Raw genomic sequence first — 19,406 nt, forward strand, 5'->3', positions numbered from 1 at the left:
TGCTTCTTCACCATGTTTTTCTTGACATGAACTTGTGCAGAAAGAGCTAAGAATAAAAATGGTTGGAGATGTTTGATCAGACCAAAGTGAGGACAGTCATTGTCGCATCGACAAACTGCTATGATGATGATGATGATAACTTATGGGCCAATGTATTAAAATGGAAGCCATAAGCGACCTAATAATGGTTTTCTATAGCAGGCTAATTATAGAAAAAATACCAAATAAGCTCCAAAGTATAGTCTCATTATAATTTAACAGGGCAAATTAAAAATTTTCAGCTTCAAACTTCATCTTAAATGGGTTTAGAAGCTAAATTAAAGTTTTGTAAGGGGAAGCAACACTTCTATTATGGCCCTGTTAAACGTAGCTCATGCTAGTAATAAGCGTGAGGAAATTTTTTATAGATGATGTCATCATACCGTATCGCCATGTCAAAGTGAGTTCAATTAAATTTTGTTAAATTGATTTGTGCAACTGAAATTTGTCACCAAATGCTAGAAGTAAATCTTCAGGAAAGTCAGAACTAAAGATCCAGAAAGCAAAGTAGTAAAATATTCCATTGTCTCTTTTGTTTTAACCCGTTTTACTCATTGCAAAGAAACCCGGATAATTGTTATCATAGAATAGATGTTGCAAATGTTTGCAGCTTGCTTCTGAATGTTATCCTTCTTGTAGATAAATGGTACAGGGAGATAGCCTTCAATGATTTACAGTTGTTTAATTTGGTGTTTTGATGAGCGTTAAGTTAAACTTTAGCATGTCTCGGTCAATCAACAACAGATAAATAGCTGGTGTCATCCTGGAAGAAAAACTACTGTATGTAGGAAGATGCAGCCTCCTTGCGGCTGTTAATGAGGGGTTCATCACCTTTTTTATGATCAAGCCTTTGTTGTTATTGATAGAAATGATTAACAAATAGGAATATTTAGCAGGCTTCTTGTTTCAACTTCTTGTTTGTCAGGAGTTCATCTCTAGTGTCAGGAGTTTATCTCTAGTGTCAGGAGTTTGACTCTAGTGTCAGGAGTTTGACTCTAGTGTCAGGAGTTCAACTCTATCGTCAGGAGTTCAACTCAATTGTCAGGAGTTCAACTTTATTGTGAGGAGTTCAACTCTATTGTCAGGAGTTCAACTCTAATGTTAGGAGTTCAACTTAGTGTTAGGAGTTCAACTCTATTGTCAGGAGTTCAACTCTAGTGTCAGGAGTTTATCTCTAGTGTCAGGAGTTTATCTCTAGTGTCAGGAGTTTGACTCTAGTGTCAAGAATTCAACTGTAGTGTCAGGAGTTCAACTCCAGTGTCAGGAGTTCAACTCAATTGTCAGGAGTTCAACTCAATTGTCAGGAGTTCAACTCAATTGTCAGGAGTTCAACTCTATTGTCAGGAGTTCAACTTTATTGTGAGGAGTTCAACTTTATTGTCAGGAGTTCAACTCTAGTGTTAGGAGTTCAACTCTAGTGTTAGGAATTCAACTCTAGTGTTAGGAGTTCAATTCTAGTGTCAGGAGTTTAACTTTAGTGTCAGGAGTTCAACTTTAGTGTCGGTAGTTCAACTCTAGTGTCGGTAGTTCCACTCTAGTGTCATGAGTTCAACTCTATTGTTAGGAGTTGGTGATGAATTCCTTGCTACCAACCCAACTAACTGCTTGGCACAATATTTTCATTGCATGTACAGTCACACCTTCACTTATAATGCCCTCAACATGCAAAATACAATCAAACCTTTGCTTATGACTGCCTCAACATACAAAGTACAGTAAAACTTTCACTTATGGTTGCCTCAACATGCAAAATACCGTCAAACTGACTTATGATCATCTCAACATACAAATGTTGATCGAGTGTTTGATTTCATGTATGACGTAATCTTGAACATGATATTTTGAATTCTCTCCAAACGTTGCTCTGAAAGTACCGAGGCTAGTGCCAATACATATATATATATATATATATATATATATATATATATATATATATATATATATATATATGTATTGGCACTATATATATATATGTATATATATATACATATATATATATATATATATATATATATATATATGATTCTCGAAGTTGGTCGTATGTGTGTCGTTCCAGCTATAGCTATTAAAATCATGGGATTAAAATTCCACATTCTGTTGGATTTGAACCCACGACGAATTCATCCGCAAGTTTTTTTATCAAGACGCTCTACCACAGGGTTACAACCGCATATTGATCGAAGGCGTTATCATATACCCGCATGCACATGCTAATTATTTTAGTATTGCGTCCACGCGTTATCGATACCCTGTTAAGAAATATTTTTCGTAAGGTTCAATTACTATATCTGGGGTCAAGGCCAATTCTTATGCGGACAATTATATTATCTCTGTAGGAAGGGCCTCGACATTCTCTCTCCGTTGGGTCAGACAAAGACAGTACAATATCTCATTTTTACATTTGTGCTGGTGTCGAGAGGTACCAGTGTCATCGTATTCAAAGTGTTGATGGATAGCTTCTGGTAAAACAGTAACCTTTTTTATACACACACACACTTCTATGCGAATTGTTATTATTAATCCAACATATTCAGGGTTTACAATTTGTTTTTCCAGTTTGCATTAATTGTATCATTACCGAATCATCTTTTATTGTAATCGTGGCAAAACAGACTAATTTAGCTATTACTTGCTAATTATTTCACATTTCACATGCCTGAACCCAACCTAAACCCTTTTATAGATGTTTTATTTTTTTAATCTATTCGACCGGCACAAAAAATATTTCTCATAATATGAAATTTGAAAGTTACAGTTTGACAAAGTTTGAAAACCATTGCAGCTGTTTTTTTTAAAATTATTTCATTTACACAAAACACTTTTCTCATGATATGTAGTTTGAAAGTTAGAATGGCAAATGCTGTTATATATGTTAAATACAAATAAATGTTCTCTTTTATTACCCGGGCAACGCCTGAGTTATATTATAAACAGCTAGTTTATAATAAAATACAGAATACTAAAAAGTTTAAGGTAAGTTAGCATATGCTTGATCTAATTAGAGTAAGTCATGTCACATGTCTCTGTCACCACGCCTACCTCCGTGCCTACACATCGAGAAACCGACACTTGTGTTTAGAACTTTAAGATAATATAATGATATAAAGCTATATTTGTGTTTGCATCTTTTTAAAATAATATATTGAAATAAACCTACTCTTGAGTTTGCATCTTTCTAAAATAATATATTGATATAAACCTATACTTGAGTTTGCATCTCTAAAATAATATATTGATATAAGCCTATACTTGAGTTTGAATTTCTAAAATAATATATTGATATAAACCTATACTTGAGATTGCATGTCTAAATTAATATATTGATATAAACCTATATTTGAGTTTGCATTTCTAAAATAATATATTGATATAAACCTATATTTGAGTTTGCATTTCTAAAATAATACATTGATATAAACCTATACTTGAGATTGCATGTCTAAAATAATACATTGATATAAACCTATTCATATTATTTCTTAATTTTGTTTTTTGCAGATCTCGCTGATTTTCTATGTAGTCTTTTCCATAGTTCTGTACAATATGTTGGTTTTAATGCTTTATATAATTACGTGAAGTATTTATCATCAAGTTCATAAGCTGTGGAACTAATTGAACTAATTACAGTGCATTCTTATAAGAATACTAATAATAATCTTAATAATATCTTAAATAATATCTTAATAAGAATACCTGGCATCGCACTATGGCTCTAATAGCTCTAATAATATGGCTCTATGGCTCTCACTAATACATAGAATGACGTTGCATATTTTCAACCAGATGCTGGCATACATCGCCCAATGAATCCGTCAATCTCACGTAGCTAAATTGGTAAGGCATTTGCCTGGTGAGTGGGAGGTTCCGAGATCAAATCTTCCGTGATATGGATTCTTTATTCCAAGATTTTAATAGCTATAATGGGACATACCGGACTACACAAACTTCAAGATTTATATCTATAGATTTGCTCCAGCATATGAATATAAATTTGATCTGCTTAAAATGAGGGTTCAACTCTGCATAGCAGTTGTCAAGCATAAATTGCTAGCCTTCAATGTTTACAGTTGAAAATCTTTTTAGGCCTTAGGAGTTACTCTCTTTCGTCTGTGTTTCCGTACTTTACCATTTGGTGAGAGCACACTCGCGATACAAACAGGAAATATAAACATTCCGGAAAACTCTCCTTACAGCCGAGGTTTGCATGCGCTTGCATGTAAGTAGTCCAAGCTCAGCATCCTCAACATCCTCGACATCCTCAGCATCCTCGACATCCTCGGCATCCTCAACATCCTCAGCATTCTCGACATCCTCAGCATCCTCGACATCCTCAGCATCCTCGACATCTTCAGCATCCTTGACATCCTCGACATCATCAACATCCTCAACATCCTCGAAATGCTCATCTTTTCATTGCATTTCAACTTATTATAAAATGATGGCTATTTCTGTTCATAATTCAGTTGTATTGATAACAATGGTTGGTTTGCCTTCTGTGTTGTGCATTTTTGTATTGAACGTCACAGCAGAATGTCATTTTAGAAAATGTTATAAGAGTTAGTAGTATATTCTTCATTTTAGACTGTTTCGCATTGCCTTGTTTTGTTGTAAAATTTATGTTTCACATTCATTTTTGGAAATTCTGTAATGGTTATCTTCTCATGTTCTGTAATGGTTATTTTCTCATGTTCTGTAATGGTTATCTTCTCATGTTCTGTAATGGTTATCTTCTCATGTTCTGTAATGGTTATCTTCTCATGTTCTGTAATGGTTATCTTCTCATGTTCTGCTAGTTACATGATTGAAATGTTTTAGGCTATTGTCTCCAAGCGGATCCTGACATTAGACCCGACATATATCAAGTGTCCCACGTTGCCTTCGTATTGGCCAATCGAAATTGTCCAGTCAAAGATATACACGTAAGTAATGACTCGCCTTGTCAGTCAATTGTTGGAATTCATGCGGAAGTATCCTGCCGTCAAGCGGTAGTCTCTGTTTGTTGTTTAACAGTCACAATATCCACCAAGTCTAAATTTTACTTTTTCGTACCAATGACGATGATCTGCATGATGTAGAATGTAGTTGCTGACTGAATGTTCTAGAATTCACCACTACCTGATGTGAACAAGTTGGTAGAGACCATGATGAGCAGGACAGCCAAGGCCTCTCATTCATCCACGCCTAAATCGACTGAAAAAGGTTCGAGAATTGAACAGACGACTACGATAACTCCACGAGAAAGGCCCAAAGCTGCTCGGAATGCTTCACATAAATCCCAAGCTCCTCCAGATGTACAACGACAGCTTTTATCGGCAGGTATAGCTGCAGGTGTATGCAGAAGGAGGGAGGTGTGCAGAGGGAGGTGTGCAGAGGAAGGGAGGTGCGCAGAGGGAGGGAAGTGCGCAGAGGGAGGGAAGTGCGCAGAGGGAGGGAGGAGCGCAAAGGGAGGGAGGTGCGTAGAGGGAGGGAGGAGCGCAGAGGGAGGAGGGTGCGCAGAGGGAGGGAGGTGCGCAGAGGGAGGGAGGTGCGCAGAGGGAGGGAGGTGTGCAGAGGGAGGGACACTCAGTTATAATGAGTTCCATTGCATTTTTTACCATATCTTTTTATTGCTTCTAGAATATTTTCTAGACTAATTTACATTGCAATAAAGTAATTAAAAGCTTGGCGTTTGTGTTTGTTTGGGTTCACTTGAAAAGCAAATATTAATTATTCTTGCCATTAAATAGAGCAACTCGTTTATTTATGTTGTTTGACAGATTATTTATACAAAAAGTCTTATGTTTTGCAAAGTGTTATATGATTGCAGATGGAGTTAACAGACCAGCCATTGTTTTGCCAACTTTTGCGCAGCTACAGCAGTCTGGCTACCCTCTACAGCAGCAGCAATACATTCTACAACAGCAGCAAATCTTGATCGAGAGAGAACAACTCCATTTTTTCAAGTTGCAAAAGGTCATAATGTCTCAAACGCAGTCCGTGCAGCAGCAATCTCTAGTACAAGAGGTGTCGCAGCAGCTGCAGAAGTTAGCGCTACAGGTCCAACAGCTTGCACAACTCCAACAGCAGGTCACGCAGACGGATCAGCAACAGCTGGTTCAGCAGCAGCTCGCTCAGCAGCAGTTAGCTCAGCAGCAGTTAGCTCAGCAGCAGTTAGCTGTACAGGTTCAGCAAGAGAATTTAGCCCGGCAGCAGCTCTCTCAGCAGGCTTTATATGAACAACAACAGTTGCAACAACAGGTAGCTCTTACTATTTACGTGAACAAGTTGTTTAGGTGTAGTAGATATTATATGCCCTTTTCACCTTTAATACTTTGTTTTTGTCATGGCAAAGCTAAACACAGTTTGTAGGGCAGATATAATGTAAGTAAATGAGCCAACGTAGCTGTAGAGAAAATTGTTAATAAATATATTATGAACAGTACCTGCAGCAAGCGATTCAGCAACATCCACAGCAGTACATTCATGTTGGAGAGAGACAGAATGTCCCTGATCACACCCAGTACATGTATCAACAGCAGCAACAACAGCAATTTTACCCTCAAGAGCAGTGCCAGCTGGCAGCAGAACCTGAGCAGCAGCCTAAGGATGAGCAGAGTAATGTGCATCAAGAAGAGGTGATATAGCATACTTACTGGACATTAGTTTGAGTCCTCTACTCCGAGGATAGTTATTAGTTCAGATTCCTAACTCTGAGGCTATCTATTAGTTCAGGTTCCTAACTCTGAGGCTAGCTATTAGTTCAGGTTGCTAACTCCGAGGATAGTTATTAGTTCAGGTTCCTAACTCTGAGGCTATCTATTAGTTCAGGTTCCTAACTCTGAGGCTAGCTATTAGTTCAGATTCACAACTCTGAGGATAGCTATTAGTTCTGATTCCTAACTCTGAGGCTAGCTATTAGTTCAGATTCATAACTCTGAGGATAGCTATTAGTTCAGGTTCCTAGCTCTGAGGATAGCCAGGTTAGTGATGCCTGGATAGTGCGGCCATCTTTTATTGCGTAGGTTGATTAAACTCAATCTTAGCCACTGGTCACTTTCTCAGCACTTGGAAAAGACTAAGGTTCGACATTTTGTCAAGTATTATGTTAATCTATTTACTCTTTTTGAAATACATTGCTAAATGTTCCAGAAATTACGAGTTATAGATTCAGTGAAAATTGGATGCAGCCTAAAAGTACAGTTTAATTTTTCATCTTTATAAGCATGCGAACACTGGAGTAAATAGTTCCATAGGTTAGGTCAGCTCTCTGTGCAACATCTACATGTATGTAATACAACATCTGTAGCATGGCATCTATGTAATACGACATCTGTAGTACAACATCTGTAGCACAACATCTGTAGCACGACATTTATGTAACACAACATCTGTAGCATGACATCTGTAGCACGGTATTGGTGTAACACGACATATGTAACACAACATCTGCAACACAACATCTGTAGCATGACATCTGTAACACGTCTGCAACACAACATTTGTAGCATGGCATCTATGTAACACAACATCTGTAGCATGACATCTGTGTAACACAACATCTGCAACCCAACATCTGTAGCATGGCATCTATGTAATACAACATCTGTAATACAACATCTGTAATACAACATCTGTCATACAACATCTGTAATACAGCATCCGTAATACAACATCTGTAATACAACATCTGTAGCACCAACATCTGTAGCACCAACATCTGTGGCACGACATCTGAATAACATTAGATTTTAGTTCTTCAGATGCTCTCACCCAAGGAAATGTCTTGTCACATTTTCACTCTTCATCCAGCACAGCAAACTCTTGCTTGAGTAACATGCTTGAGTAATCAGTGTAACTACATGTATTTATTACAGACAAAGCCGTTTACACATGCATTTGATGACGACTTCAGTGAGTCTGTCATGTTTGAAGCAGATTTTTCTCCCGCTAACTTTGCAACATCGGTTACCATTTCTGACCCGGAGTGTGGGCAGAGTTTGTCTTCTGTGACTGAGCGCCTTGAGGAGAATTCAAGCATTGATGTGGGGATCTCTGAGAAACCGTCAGTCGAGGCAATTAATAAGGTAATTGTTTTCAAATTTACTCTTGCCTTGTAACCTTGGCTCCTTTCCTCACTACGTTGACTGTCAAGAAATCATGGTGAGAATTGTACCACATAAACCCACTGCCTCTTTTTATATGTAAAAATTTAGTAAGGACTATTGCTGACTCAAATCAAGTTAGTGAAATGTTAGACTATGAGGCTTGCTGTCGGCAGGATAAAATAAAGCTTAACATTTTAGACTCAATGGTCACATTGAACCTCGATGGTCCTTTACATCCTGTATTAAGTGTCGGTTCATATTGTTTCTCTTCCTATTGTTTGATAAAGTGTATTGGTCATAGGAGAGAAGTACTGGTAATAAACCATCAGAAAGTCTCACCCCACCGCTGGTGCTGCCCAAGCGTTCCCACAGGCGCAATGTCAGTGATACATCAGTCATCAGCATTGGCACCAGCAATTCAGCATTTCGGTAAGATCAATCCTTAAAATGTGTCATCTTTCTTATTGGCTGACAGAGTCACACGGTTTAACATTTCCATTCTTCATCAGCAATAGTACATTTAGGTGATGTTCAACCAGTGCTGGTTTATACTACTAGTTGATGTCGAGTGTAAGCCAGGTGATGTTCAGGCAGTGCTGGTTCATACTACTAGTTGATGTCGAGTGTAAGCCAGGTGATGTTCAACCAGTGCTGGTTTATACTACTAGTTGATGTCGAGTGTAAGCCAGGTGATGTTCAGGCAGTGCTGGTTCATACTACTAGTTGATGTCGAGTGTAAGCCAGGTGATGTTCAACCAGTGCTGGTTCATACTACTAGTTGATGTCGAGTGTAAGCCAGGTGATGTTCAACCAGTGCTGGTTCATACTACTAGTTGATGTCGAGTGTAAGCCGATTGTTTCAGAGCTGGTGCTAGGAGCATGACTGCTAGGAATGTTCTCTCTTGTTGTATCTTCTTTCTGCTCATTCCTTTTGGCTGCCTTTGTAAGGTTGCTTTGTTTGCTTCGCTTGGCTGGCTTGTCTGGCTGCTCGCTACCAGTCTCAAAGCACTCTTGCATATCTGATGCCATGCTGATTGACACCCTACATTTGACCTTACCGTTAGGTGAGATTTTGTCTGACAGCATTTTGTGTGAAATAGTCAGGTGACTGAAGCTTTCACACATGCTGATCACACGCGCATGTCCATCAGCCGAAAACGGTCAGTCGTGGTACAGATGCTTCAAGGCTGTAGTGTGTAACCCACCCCGCATCTCTTTTAGAACCTATACACCTAGCAAGAGTACTAAACAGCTCACATCTAGCCTTGGCTCCTTGTCCTCCCTTAATAGCACCAACACTGCCCCTGAAGTTACAGTAAGCAGATCTAAATCAGAGGCAAATTCGCTCGCTGAGGCTACATATAATGGGTAAGCAATCGCCAGAAATTTCTAGCTTCTGCTGGCGGGTTGTGAAAACATCTGCTGCCTTGGGCCGTTTAGTGAAACTTCTGCTCGTTTTGTTTTTATTACACTTGATGAATTACAAGCCACACTAAATACCATTCATATATACAAGATGGTAAGATGGTAAGGCAGATAACTGTTACACTAGATTATTGATATGAAGTGCCCTGGCATAACAACTCTTGACTGCTACGCATGCGTGTGCATACACAAATGATGCTCACGAGGCTACATCGGTCTGGAAGTTGCTTTCTTAGTGAATAACTTATATATTACTGGTACTAAAGGTTTTTAAAGCGTTCCACTACATCGTTATATGATAATGTGTAGTAAATAAACTTATTTGGAAAGACTTGGAAAGACTTATTTGGAAAGACCTAGGTTTATCTTTTATGTGTCTTCATGGAAGAAAAGCAATGCTCTAGTGGTCTAGTTAAAATTTTCTGTTGGTTTAACATTCCTTGTCTATTGTTTAATAACTGTTGCCATGCGAACATAATAAGAGCAAGGCTAACTTGTGTTAATATGTTTTTATCATAAAACAATTGGCTTTGCTAAGGAAACTAATAAGTTCCTCAAATACTGATACCAAATCAAATACTTAGCTATTGCTTGATTTGATCAAATACTCTTGCCCTAACCATTAAACTGTCCAGAGCTGTTGGGTTATAAAGTTATTCACCTTGTTCATAAAATTATCATCAGTAGGAAATATTATGGTAGTGATACTAGTAAGTGTGTATTATCTAGAAAGTGTGTGTTATTTAGTAAGTGCGTGTTATCTAGAAAGTGTGTGTTATCTAGTAAGTGTGTATTATCTAGAAAGTGTGTATTATCTAGTAAGTGTGTATTATCTAGAAAGTGTGTATTATCTAGAAAGTGTGTATTATCTAGTAAGTGTGTCTTATCTAGAAAGTGTGTATTATCTAGAAACTGTGTATTATCTAGAAAGTGTGTATTATCTAGAAAGTGTGTATTATCTCGTAAATGTGTATTATCTAGTAAGTGTGTATTATCTAGTAAGTGTGTATTATCTAGTAAGTGTGTATTATCTAGAAAGTGTTTATTATCTTGAAAGTGTGTATTATCTAGAAAGTGTGTATTATCTAGAAAGTGTGTGTTATCTAGAAAGTGTGTATTATCTAGTAAGTGTGTATTATCTAGTAAGTGTGTATTATCTAGTTACTCAGTATTATCTCGTAAGACGGTATTGTGCCAGCACAAGTTTCGGTAAGGTATTCGGTGCATGCATGAATGTTAGAACCACTTCCTTGCACTTGTCTACCTATGGACACTGTCAAACATGCTTTGCTGGGTTGGGTCACGTTTACGGCTAAGAAATGACAAGGTTTTACCTGATTACTAGCAAATAAATATGTTGTACTGCCAAGACATTTTAGGTCAATGTATTATTATTATTATTCAGGTGTTGAAGGCATTTGGTATTTGTTACAGATTTTACTTTAGCTGAGCAGGGGTTGTTGAGGCTTTGTTTTTATTTTGGCTTGCGTATAACCTTTTCTATGCACGTAACTGCTGTTTTGTCTTTTGATTGATACTTGCGTTGGTATCTTATGTGCTGTGTAAGTACTTTCACCTGTTGCCTCTAAAAATTACTTGTGTCTGAGTATGGATAGCTGACATATCGATACTATTATATAACTTACTTGTGTCTGAATATGGATAGCTGGCATAACGACATTATTATATGAATTACTTGTGCCTGAATATGGATAGCTGACATATCGATACTATTATATAAATTACTTGTATCTGAGTATGGATAGCTGACATATCGATATTATTATATAAATTACTTGTGTCTGAGTATGGATAGCTGACATATCGATATTATTATATAAATTACTTGTGTCTGAGTATGGATAGCTGACATATCGATATTATTATATAAATTACTTGTGTCTGAATATGGATAGCTGACATATCGATACTATTATATAACTTACTTGTGTCTGAATATGGATAGCTGGCATAACGACATTATTATATGAATTACTTGTGCCTGAATATGGATAGCTGACATATCGATATTATTATATAAATTACTTGTGTCTGAGTATGGATAGCTGACATATCGATATTATTATATAAATTACTTGTGTCTGAGTATGGATAGCTGACATATCGATATTATTATATAAATTACTTGTATCTGAATATGGATAGCTGACATATCGATAGTATTATAAAAACTACTTGTATCTGAGTATGGATAGCTGACATATCGATATTATTATATAAATTACTTGTGTCTGAGTATGGATAGCTGACATATCGATATTATTATATAAATTACTTGTATCTGAGTATGGATAGCTGACATATCGATATTATTATATAAATTACTTGTGTCTGAGTATGGATAGCTGACATATCGATATTATTATATAAATTACTTGTATCTGACTATGTATAGCTGACATATCGATACTATTATATAAATTACTTGTATCTGAGTATGGATAGCTGACATATCGATATTATTATATAAATTACTTGTGTCTGAGTATGGATAGCTGACATATCGATATTATTATATAAATTACTTGTGTCTGAATATGGATAGCTGACATATCGATAGTATTATAAAAACTACTTGTATCTGAGTATGGATAGCTGACATATCGATATTATTATATAAATTACTTGTGTCTGAGTATGGATAGCTGACATATCGATATTATTATATAAATTACTTGTGTCTGAATATGGATAGCTGACATATCGATACTATTATATAAATTACTTGTATCTGAGTATGGATAGCTGACATATCGATATTATTATATAAATTACTTGTGTCTGAGTATGGATAGCTGACATATCGATATTATTATATAAATTACTTGTGTCTGAGTATGGATAGCTGACATATCGATATTATTATATAAATTACTTGTGTCTGAATATGGATAGCTGACATATCGATAGTATTATAAAAACTACTTGTATCTGAGTATGGATAGCTGACATATCGATATTATTATATAAATTACTTGTGTCTGAGTATGGATAGCTGACATATCGATATTATTATATAAATTACTTGTGTCTGAATATGGATAGCTGACATATCGATACTATTATATAAATTACTTGTATCTGAGTATGGATAGCTGACATATCGATATTATTATATAAATTACTTGTGTCTGAGTATGGATAGCTAACATATCGATATTATTATATAAATTACTTGTGTCTGAATATGGATAGCTGACATATCGATACTATTATATAACTTACTTGTGTCTGAGTATGGATAGCTGACATATCGATACAATTATATAAATTACTTGTATCTGAGTATGGATAGCTGACATATCGATATTATTATATAAATTACTTGTGTCTGAGTATGGATAGCTGACATATCGATATTATTATATAAATTACTTGTGTCTGAATATGGATAGCTGACATATCGATACTATTATATAAATTACTTGTATCTGAGTATGGATAGCTGACATATCGATATTATTATATAAATTACTTGTGTCTGAATATGGATAGCTGACATATCGATATTATTATATAAATTACTTTTGTCTGAATATGGATAGCTGACATATCGATAGTATTATAAAAACTACTTGTATCTGAGTATGGATAGCTGACATATCGATATTATTATATAAATTACTTGTGTCTGAGTATGGATAGCTGACATATCGATATTATTATATAAATTACTTGTGTCTGAATATGGATAGCTGACATATCGATACTATTATATAAATTACTTGTATCTGAGTATGGATAGCTGACATATCGATATTATTATATAAATTACTTGTGTCTGAGTATGGATAGCTGACATATCGATATTATTATATAAATTACTTGTGTCTGAGTATGGATAGCTGACATATCGATATTATTATATAAATTACTTGTGTCTGAATATGGATAGCTGACATATCGATAGTATTATAAAAACTACTTGTATCTGAGTATGGATAGCTGACATATCGATATTATTATATAAATTACTTGTGTCTGAGTATGGATAGCTGACATATCGATATTATTATATAAATTACTTGTGTCTGAATATGGATAGCTGACATATCGATACTATTATATAAATTACTTGTATCTGAGTATGGATAGCTGACATATCGATATTATTATATAAATTACTTGTGTCTGAGTATGGATAGCTGACATATCGATATTATTATATAAACTACTTGTGTCTGAGTATGGATAGCTAACATATCGATATTATTATATAAATTACTTGTGTCTGAATATGGATAGCTGACATATCGATACTATTATATAAATTACTTGTATCTGAGTATGGATAGCTGACATATCGATATTATTATATAAATTACTTGTGTCTGAGTATGGATAGCTGACATATCGATACTATTATATAAATTACTTGTATCTGAGTATGGATAGCTGACATATCGATATTATTATATAAATTACTTGTGTCTGAGTATGGATAGCTGACATATCGATACCATTATATAAATTACTTGTATCTGACTATGTATAGCTGACATATCGATACTATTATATAAATTACTTGTATCTGAGTATGGATAGCTGACATATCGATATTATTATATAAATTACTTGTGTCTGAGTATGGATAGCTGACATATCGATATTATTATATAAATTACTTGTGTCTGAATATGGATAGCTGACATATCGATACTATTATATAAATTACTTGTGTCTGAGTATGGATAGCTGACATATCGATATTATTATATAAATTACTTGTGTCTGAGTATGGATAGCTGACATATCGATATTATTATATAAATTACTTGTGTCTGAATATGGATAGCTGACATATCGATATTATTATATAAATTACTTGTATCTGAGTATGGATAGCTGACATATCGATATTATTATATAAATTACTTGTGTCTGAGTATGGATAGCTGACATATCGATATTATTATATAAATTACTTGTGTCTGAATATGGATAGCTGACATATCGATATTATTATATAAATTACTTGTGTCTGAATATGGATAGCTGACATATCGATATTATTATATAAATTACTTGTGTCTGAGTATGGATAGCTGACATATCGATATTATTATATAAATTACTTGTGTCTGAGTATGGATAGCTGACATATCGATATTATTATATAAATTACTTGTGTCTGAATATGGATAGCTGACATATCGATAGTATTATAAAAACTACTTGTATCTGAGTATGGATAGCTGACATATCGATATTATTATATAAATTACTTGTGTCTGAGTATGGATAGCTGACATATCGATATTATTATATAAATTACTTGTGTCTGAATATGGATAGCTGACATATCGATACTATTATATAAATTACTTGTATCTGAGTATGGATAGCTGACATATCGATATTATTATATAAATTACTTGTGTCTGAGTATGGATAGCTGACATATCGATATTATTATATAAATTACTTGTGTCTGAGTATGGATAGCTGACATATCGATATTATTATATAAATTACTTGTGTCTGAATATGGATAGCTGACATATCGATAGTATTATAAAAACTACTTGTATCTGAGTATGGATAGCTGACATATCGATATTATTATATAAATTACTTGTGTCTGAGTATGGATAGCTGACATATCGATATTATTATATAAACTACTTGTGTCTGAGTATGGATAGCTAACATATCGATATTATTATATAAATTACTTGTGTCTGAATATGGATAGCTGACATATCGATACTATTATATAACTTACTTGTGTCTGAGTATGGATAGCTGACATATCGATACAATTATATAAATTACTTGTATCTGAGTATGGATAGCTGACATATCGATATTATTATATAAATTACTTGTGTCTGAGTATGGATAGCTGACATATCGATATTATTATATAAATTACTTGTATCTGAGTATGGATAGCTGACATATCGATACAATTATATAAATTACTTGTATCTGAGTATGGATAGCTGACATATCAATACTATTATATAAATTTCTTGTATCTGAGTATGGATAGCTGACATATCGATATTATTATATAAATTACTTGTGTCTAAATATGGATAGCTGACATATCGATAGTATTATATAAATTACTTGTGTCTGAATATGGATAGCTGACATATCGATACTATTATATAAATTTCTTGTGTCTGAGTATGGATAGCTGACATATCGATATTATTATATAAATTACTTGTGTCTGAATATGGATAGCTGACATATTGATACCATTATATAAATTACTTGTATCTGAGTATGGATAGCTGACATATCAATACTATTATATAAATTTCTTGTGTCTGAGTATGGATAGCTGACATATCGATATTATTATATAAATTACTTGTGTCTAAATATGGATAGCTGACATATCGATACTATTATATAAATTACTTGTGTCTGAATATGGATAGCTGACATATTGATACCATTATATAAATTACTTGTATCTGAGTATGGATAGCTGACATATCGATATTATTATATAAATTACTTGTGTCTAAATATGGATAGCTGACATATCGATACTATTATATAAATTACTTGTGTCTGAATATGGATAGCTGACATATTGATACCATTATATAAATTACTTGTATCTGAATATGGATAGCTGACATATTGATACTATTATATAAATTACTTGTGTCTGACTATGTATAGCTGACATATTGATACCATTATATAAATTACTTGTATCTGAGTATGGATAGCTGACATATCGATACCATTATATAAATTACTTGTATCTGAGTATGGATAGCTGACATATTGATACTATTATATAAATTGCTTGCGTCTGAGTATGGATAGCTGACATATCGATACCATTATAATAAATGATGCTCTTCGAGATTTATCTCTGCGGCGTTAGAAATTAATTATCAAATAATCTATAACCAATATTCATATTTTGTTTATCAATTTGCTGGTAGTCACTTGTGTTCACCTTATGTTAGTATCAACATTTGACAAGTTAACATTTTGACATTTGCTTTGAAGTTAGTCAGTGCTTTAACAGTTGTACCATCTAGCATATTATTAAGATCATGTTGTGCTTCCACTGTCGTCCACTTTAGTCCATTATTGCACACGTGTGTATTCTAATGAGCGGTTACCAATATGTATCATAGAGGTCTTTCCCACATGAACGGCTACTAATATGAAACTGTGACTAGTCTGAATCAGGCTTCAACCTAATTTCTAACTAAATCGTTGAATTCTCTGACCTGCCAGTCATCTGATATGGTAGCTGCAATGGTAGCTGTAATGTACTGGCTGTTATTATGTACAACAAACAGCAATAATGAAAGGAAAAGATTATATGTTTATATCTCTCCCCTGCAATAGGAGAAATGCCATATTAGAAGTAAAATGGCAAGCTGCTGTGTAATATACGCAGTTTGAAAGTTGGTTGTGTTGAATGTAGAATGGTTTTGACAGCGATCTGTAACAGAAAGCTAGCATTAGCATTCATGTGTGCCTGGAAGTTTTTTTGCAAACTGCAGCAAAATGAAGAAATGGGTCATGACCACAGAAACTATGGTTAAGTCGGGTGTGGGATATTTAAAGTTATCTACACTAGCAGAAGGAGAAAATTCTCAGTTATTTTGGAAAAAAAAATGATTCCAGCTTGATTACAGCAGATTTTATGGTCAATAAACCGAATGCATGTTTACCATTAGTGCGAAAACATAGTTTTCAAAAAACTGGTGTTAAAGTTTGAGAAACGAAAACCAATGCACAATTTTGTTTACATTTCAAAACGTCATAGCAACCAGTATCAATAAGTTGTGATATTTATTTAGATTTCTGTATTTATATCCAAAAAATTATGCTGAATTTAAAAGTCTAAACAGATTTTAGTTGGTTGTCATAGAAATAGCTGTATATCTATAAGAAAATGTAGGCCTATTGCTTAATTTTGCAGGTATTAAAAACAGCTTGGCAGTACCGTGATATTGGGCAAGCCGTAGTATCATCGACAAAACCTTTAGAAAAATAATAACAGTAACATATTGCACACTATTGGCCACTATATACTTTGATCTTGTAAATTCGAATAGTTATTCTTATAATTAAATTTTATAAAATCGAATAATTATTCTTATAATTAAATATTGTAACAATCTTATAAGAATCGTTAGAAGAATGTCATCATCATTTCCTTTACTTCCACTGCTTTGGACATCAGTTAGAATACCAAAGTACTCATTATAAGTGTCCAAATTGTCAGATTTATCTTTAGAATCGGCAAAAAAGAAACGATTACTTTTCAGTACTTCTACATTAATTACAGAAACCTTTGGCAATTGGACAATGCCATAGACTGGTGAAATGTGCGCGGCTTTTTCATAAAATGCCCACGGCTTAATGGTTCTACTATCTGTCGCTCGGTTTTATCGGCGTTTTGTTGGCCGGTCTTAATTTTGATTAAAAAGGCTTGTCAGGTTTTAATTGCAATTTTTGGCAAAATTATTCTTTCTAGTTATGTATAATCCGATCAGATGGGTAAGCTTTAGGATATTGTCGACACTTTTCAAATACTTGGTAACATATTTAAATAAGTTTATATGTGTTTTGTATCATTATTATACTTAAATGACTCCACACAAAAATTGTCAAATTTTTGGATGGGATTTCGGTACAAGGGTTTGGGATGGCCATTTATGGATAATTTTCGTGAGTTGTGTGCACATGCATTTATCATAAAGCTCCCAAACACTCACTTCACTTGTGTTTGGTTGTGGGAAAAGGCTTGTCAGGTTTTAATGGCGATTTTAGGCCAAGTTATTGTTTCTAGTTATGTATAATCCGATCAGATGGGTAAGTTTTAGGATATTGTCGACACTTTTCAAAGACTTAGTAACATATTGAAATAGGTTTATATGTGTTTTGTATCATTATTATACACTTGAATGACTCCACAAAAAATGGTTAAATTTTTCGAATGGATTTCGGTACAAAGGTTTGGGTGTAGCTGATGATGGATAGTTTTCGGGAGTTGTGTGCACATATGTATTTATCATAAAGCTCCAAAACACTTGCTTCGCTCGTGTTTGGTCGTTGGATAATCTACTAATTTATTGCATAATCTTTTCTTGGAGAGTATGCTATCATGCGTCCCTTCTTTGGAGGTTTTCCAAAATGGCCGACAAATACATTCTGGAGTATGTGTATACTTCAAATTGAACAGACCAGTTCTCAATTTTTGGTAGCTGGACGGTGTCAGCACATTGAGATTTACAAGAGCACAGACTGAAAAGGATTGAGTAAAGGTGATGATGCCTTTCTTAGAGTGATTGTCACTCGTTATGAGACCTAAATTTGGCGCTATACTATGAAATCCATGCATCATTCAATGCAGTGGAAACATAGCGACTCTCCTGCCAAGAAGAAGTTCAAGTCACTACAGTCCACGTACCAGTAAGAATGACTTTAAGTACGTAAAGTCATTCTTACTGTGTTTTGGGACATGCAAGGGCCTATCACCATTTCCTATCATTGGAAGAGCACCTCTGTCAACAGTACCACCTGCTGGGAACTTTTAAAGCGGGTTAAGTTTAACCTCAGTTAAACTTTTATAAACCTCGGTTAAACTTTTAACCGAGGTTTCACATCGGTGTACCCATAAAGTTATTTGAACTTGCTAGGGCGTATCACTATCTCTTATTAAAAGGTGATACTGTCAACAGTACCACCTGCTGTGAACTTTTACAGCGGGTTAAGAAGTTTGTAAAGAATAAGCTTCAAGGTTTACAGTCAGTTAGGGTCGTCATCTTTCGCCAAGACAATGCTAGGCACCATACAGTAGCCAAAATAATAAAAACAGCAAATTTTATTTCAAGCTGCTAC

The 19,406-nt window shown here is 34.6% G+C and overlaps 1 protein-coding gene across 3 annotated transcripts in view; it reads left to right on the forward strand.

The window, feature by feature from the left end:
* Positions 1-19,406, forward strand: part of LOC137386948 (AP2-associated protein kinase 1-like) — a 76,560-nt gene that overhangs the window by 48,792 nt on the left and 8,362 nt on the right. For 2 of the 3 annotated variants that reach the window (XM_068073190.1, XM_068073191.1), the window contains 8 exons: positions 4,123-4,255; positions 4,855-4,958; positions 5,142-5,355; positions 5,846-6,276; positions 6,459-6,653; positions 7,893-8,102; positions 8,425-8,552; positions 9,345-9,491. In XM_068073190.1, coding sequence (XP_067929291.1) covers positions 4,123-4,255; positions 4,855-4,958; positions 5,142-5,355; positions 5,846-6,276; positions 6,459-6,653; positions 7,893-8,102; positions 8,425-8,552; positions 9,345-9,491 — 1,562 coding nt within the window. The remainder of the gene's footprint in view (positions 1-4,122; positions 4,256-4,854; positions 4,959-5,141; positions 5,356-5,845; positions 6,277-6,458; positions 6,654-7,892; positions 8,103-8,424; positions 8,553-9,344; positions 9,492-19,406) is intronic. The other variant, XM_068073192.1, reaches the window with a different exon arrangement.

The sequence above is a fragment of the Watersipora subatra genome, chromosome 2, assembly GCF_963576615.1.
Source record: "Watersipora subatra chromosome 2, tzWatSuba1.1, whole genome shotgun sequence".
In the NCBI taxonomy this organism is placed as follows: Eukaryota; Metazoa; Bryozoa; class Gymnolaemata; order Cheilostomatida; family Watersiporidae; genus Watersipora; species Watersipora subatra.